The sequence below is a fragment of the Argentina anserina genome, chromosome 3, assembly GCF_933775445.1.
Source record: "Argentina anserina chromosome 3, drPotAnse1.1, whole genome shotgun sequence".
In the NCBI taxonomy this organism is placed as follows: Eukaryota; Viridiplantae; Streptophyta; class Magnoliopsida; order Rosales; family Rosaceae; genus Argentina; species Argentina anserina.
The window spans coordinates 9,470,940-9,475,026 of NC_065874.1; the positions used below are offsets into that span (position 1 = coordinate 9,470,940).

At 45.7% G+C, this 4,087-nt stretch overlaps 1 protein-coding gene across 1 annotated transcript; it reads right to left on the reverse strand.

Annotated features, from left to right (window-relative positions):
• Positions 1 to 667: 667 nt before the first annotated feature.
• Positions 668 to 2,782, reverse strand: LOC126786994 (uncharacterized). Its single transcript, XM_050512941.1, has 2 exons — positions 1,864 to 2,782; positions 668 to 1,788 (listed from the first exon to the last, which is right to left on the reverse strand). The coding sequence occupies exons 1-2, from the start codon at positions 2,780 to 2,782 to the stop codon at positions 668 to 670; spliced, it is 2,040 nt and encodes a 679-aa protein (XP_050368898.1).
• Between the last annotated feature and the right edge of the window lie 1,305 nt (positions 2,783 to 4,087).

Genomic DNA, 4,087 nt, shown 5'->3' on the forward strand with positions numbered 1-4,087 from the left:
AAGCAATTCTGGACCACAAATATTGGTCCAATGTGTTACAAAAAATGACGGAGCACGATTAAGAAACTCATAAAGTTTCAGAAACTCGATAGTTTCAAAAAAAAATTTCCGGGCTCGCGAACTCACCAATAGGAACGTTCGCGACCGTTAGTAATGTTTGCGAATCGAGAAAAGTTCCTGAGTTCGCGATCGCACTGAGTAGCCATGGTATTGCCCCCCCTGTTTACTTGGTTGAAAGAATGGAACCCAGGAACACACTAAGCCCGAACACCAACTATGCTGCTTGCACCGCAGCCGGTGGATCTTCATACTCCCAAACACTAGGAAAGTACTTAAGATGGCGGCCATTCATGAGATTTCTATGAACATTCCCATTAGTGTCGTGAAGGTAATAGGCGCCTTTGCCCATTACTCGATTAATCACAAAAGGACCTTCCCATTTAGCAAACCATTTACCGCGACCATCAACTCACTCACCATAAGGCAAACAGGCTTTCCAAACTAAGTCCCCAACTCCAAAGCTGCATCCTCTCATGCGTTTGTCATAAAGCCGTGCTATCTTTTTCTTCTCGGCAATAAGGCTGTCGAGAGCTTCCATCCGGCGAAAGTCTAAGTCCTCATGTTCTTGAAACATAGCTTGAACATAGTCCTCACCAATCAACTGATGTTACTCGCGAACCCTCAGCGACTGAACATTAATTTCCATAGGAAGTACCGCATCATGTCCATACATCAACGCATAGGGTGTAGTACCAGTTAGAGTACGTTTGGAAGTTCTATAAGCCCATAATGTGTGATCCAACTCTGTGTGCCAAGATCGCGGATTTGCATCCAACATTCGTTTGAGTATAGACATAATGACGCGGTTGCTAGCTTCTGCCTGGCCGTTCGCTTGGGCATAATAAGGACTAGAATGCATAAACTTTATCCCATAGCTAGCTAAGAACTTCTGGGTCTTCTCAGCCATGAAACCTACCCCCCTGTCTGCAACCAAACACTCTGGAATGCCATACCTGGTGATAATATATTTGAAGATAAAGTCTGTGATCACCTCTGAAGATGTCGTTCTGACTGGTATGGCCTCGACCCACTTGGTGAAGAAATCTGTAGCCAGTAGAATGTGCTTGTGCTGTAAGGAAGAATTGGGATGAATCTCCCCAATAAAGTCTAAAGCCCAACCGCGACCTGGCCAAGGTTTAATGATTGGTTGCAGAGGAACGTCAGGCATATGCTGGACTGGCCCATGCATTTGACACTCGATAAAACCCTGCGCGAAGCTGATGCAGTCCTTAAGCATGGTAGGCCAATAAAAACCATATCGGCGAATGAGCCACCGCATCTTTGGACCAGCTTGGTGAGAACCACAATTGCCACAATGAACCTCGCGTAAGCACCTCGTAGCCTCAGCTACATAGATGCATCGCAGGTACAAGCCATCTTCTACCTTGCGCAATAGCTCACCACCTCTAAGGACATAGTTAGTAGCAAAATATCTAACTCTCTTATCTACCGGTGCAGAAGGATCAGTGAGGTACTGGATAATCGGTTGCCGCCAATCTACATCAATGGGATCAATAACCGCTACCAACCATTCATCGTTAACCTGTTTCCTTGCCATAAAGGAAGGTAATGTGCGTCTCTGAACCTTCAAAATCCTCTCGCGAACGCCATCTGCCAAGCGAATGCCCGTAGCCAGCTGTGCTAATTCATTGGCAGTGAAATTTCGTTCTCGAGGAATATAGTCAAGCACCACGTCTGCAAATTGCTCTAACAATTCCGATGCTCGCTCTTAAAAAGGGAGTAATGTAAAATTGTTGCACTTATAGACACCCTTGAGCTGATTAATAACTAGGAGTGAATCACCTAATATCTCTACCTCGGTGACCTCCAGATCAAGCAACAACTCCAGGCCAATGATGATGACCTCATATTTTGCCTGATTGTTAGTGCACTTCCATTCTAGCTGAAAAGAGTAACAATGTCTGACTCCGGAAGGATTAACCAAAGCAACACCCGCTCTGGACAAATGATCAGTGCTGTTACCATCGAAGTACAGAACCCAAGGCTGAGTGTGAACGAAGGAAACAACCACGTTCTGGTCTTCAATGTCCTCCATAATAGGATGATGCAACAAAAAGTCGGACACTGCCTGTCCTATGAGCGCCTTTAAGGGTGTATACTGTAAAGAAAACTCTGATAACGCCAAGATACACTTACCAATCCGACACCGAAGCATAGGTCTGGTAAGCATATACTTCACTAAATCGGTTTGCGCCACCACCACTGTAGTGAAGGACAACATGTAATGGCTGAGCTTAGTACCGGCGAAGTACAAAGCTAAACACAATCTCTCAATCGGCGAGTATCTAGTTTCAGCGTCTAATAAGGTTCGGCTCAAGTAATAAACTGCATGCTCAATCTTCTTGCCCCCCTCTCCATCACCATCTTGTGCTAAGAGTCCTGCGATTGAATAAGGGGACGCTGAGATGTAGAGCTTCAACGGAACTCCAGGCAGTGGGGGTCGAAGAACCGGTGGATGAGTAAGGTAGTCCTTGATTTTATCAAAAGTTGCCTGTTGCGCAGGTCCCCATTGAAACTCTTGATATGCTTTAAGCTTCAGCAAAGGAGAGAAGACTGCGGTTTTGCCAGCGGAATTAGAAATAAAGCGTCGAAGGAAGTTTATTTTCCCAAGCAAACTCTGAAGTTCCTTCTTGTTCCTTGGTGCCGGCGTGTCTAGAACCGCTTTAGCCTTATCTTCCGCGACCTCAAATACCTCTTTCATGCACTATGAAACCCAGGAAGTCTTCTGCTCGGGTTCAACCTGAGCTTATGCTTTCTCATCCTGGTGAACACTGTCCGCAAATTCTCGATGTGATCTTCTTTCTTCTTAGACTTGACCACCACGTCATCAATATATACTTTGAGAATGCCCCCCAACACATCGTGAAAAATCAGGTTCATTGCTCGCTGGTATGTAGCCCCCGCGTTGGTCAGAGAAAATGGCATATTGTTATATTCAAACACTCCAGTGAACCCTGGACACCGAAATGCTATTTTGTGTCTATCTGGTTCATAAACAGGAATCTGGTGGTAACCAGCTGTGCCGTCAATAAAAGATAGTAGTTCATGCCCTGCGACCGCATCGACCAACATATCTGCCACGGGCATGGGGTAGACATCTTTTCATGTCGCGGTATTCAGATTCCTGTAGTCCACACACACGCGAATCTCGCCATTTTTCTTCCGTACCGGTACTATTTTGACAACCACTGAGAATATTTGGCTGGTCGGATAATACCGGCTTGGAACATGTTCTGAACCTCTTTCTTGACTCCTGCTGCTGTTTCTGCACTCATTCATCGTGGACTTTGTTGTACAGGCTTGTACCCTTCCATGATGGGCAAGCGATGGCAAACCAAGTCTGGTGACAAGCCCGGCATGTCCTCAAATTTCTCAGCAAAGCAATCGCGGAACTCGTGCAACAATTCCACCAAACGTTGTCTCAGTTCCTCATCCAAGTGTTTACTTATTCCAACCTCCATGGGCTCTTATGTAGTCCCCAGGTTGATCTTTTCCACTGGATCCTTCACTTTAGGTGGAGTATCATCCAAAGCTGCTGGTGCCGGTGGAACAAACTCCTCCTCTGCTTGAATTTCAGTCAAATCATTCTCAATGCACTCAACTAGTGCCACTGCCCCCCAAGCCTCCTGTTCCTCTCTATAAATAGGTAAACGTTGGAGAAAGGACACATAGGCCTGCTCTTACTCCCTGGCCAGTTATGTACTCATGGATGATTACTTTTTACTTTCACGATGAAGCCATGTCTATTTATGTCTATTTTAACCTGTACTAGACCCCATCGTGTCAACTCTTTAGAAGTCACCCCAACTGGACGACCCTTAGTATCAATCCCGGCAACTCCTAAAAAGGCCTCATGTCACCATAATAATACTCTGCATCCAAAATACAAGAAGCGACTGAGTATGGTCGAACATCTGCTCTCACTAGTTTTGCCTTGTCAGTTGCGGGATCCCACATCAACATCTCTTGGTGTAGAGTAGAAGGGATGCAGTAGGCTCGATGTATC

Excerpts from the sequence above, each read along its gene's own strand:
- LOC126786994 (XM_050512941.1), bottom strand. The coding sequence starts at position 2,782 with ATGAAAGAGGTATTTGAGGTCGCGGAAGATAAGGCTAAAGCGGTTCTA. Across the intron at positions 1,789-1,863 it reads CACCGAGGTAGAGATATTAG|AGCGAGCATCGGAATTGTTA; the intron begins GTGATTCACTCC and ends TCCCTTTTTAAG.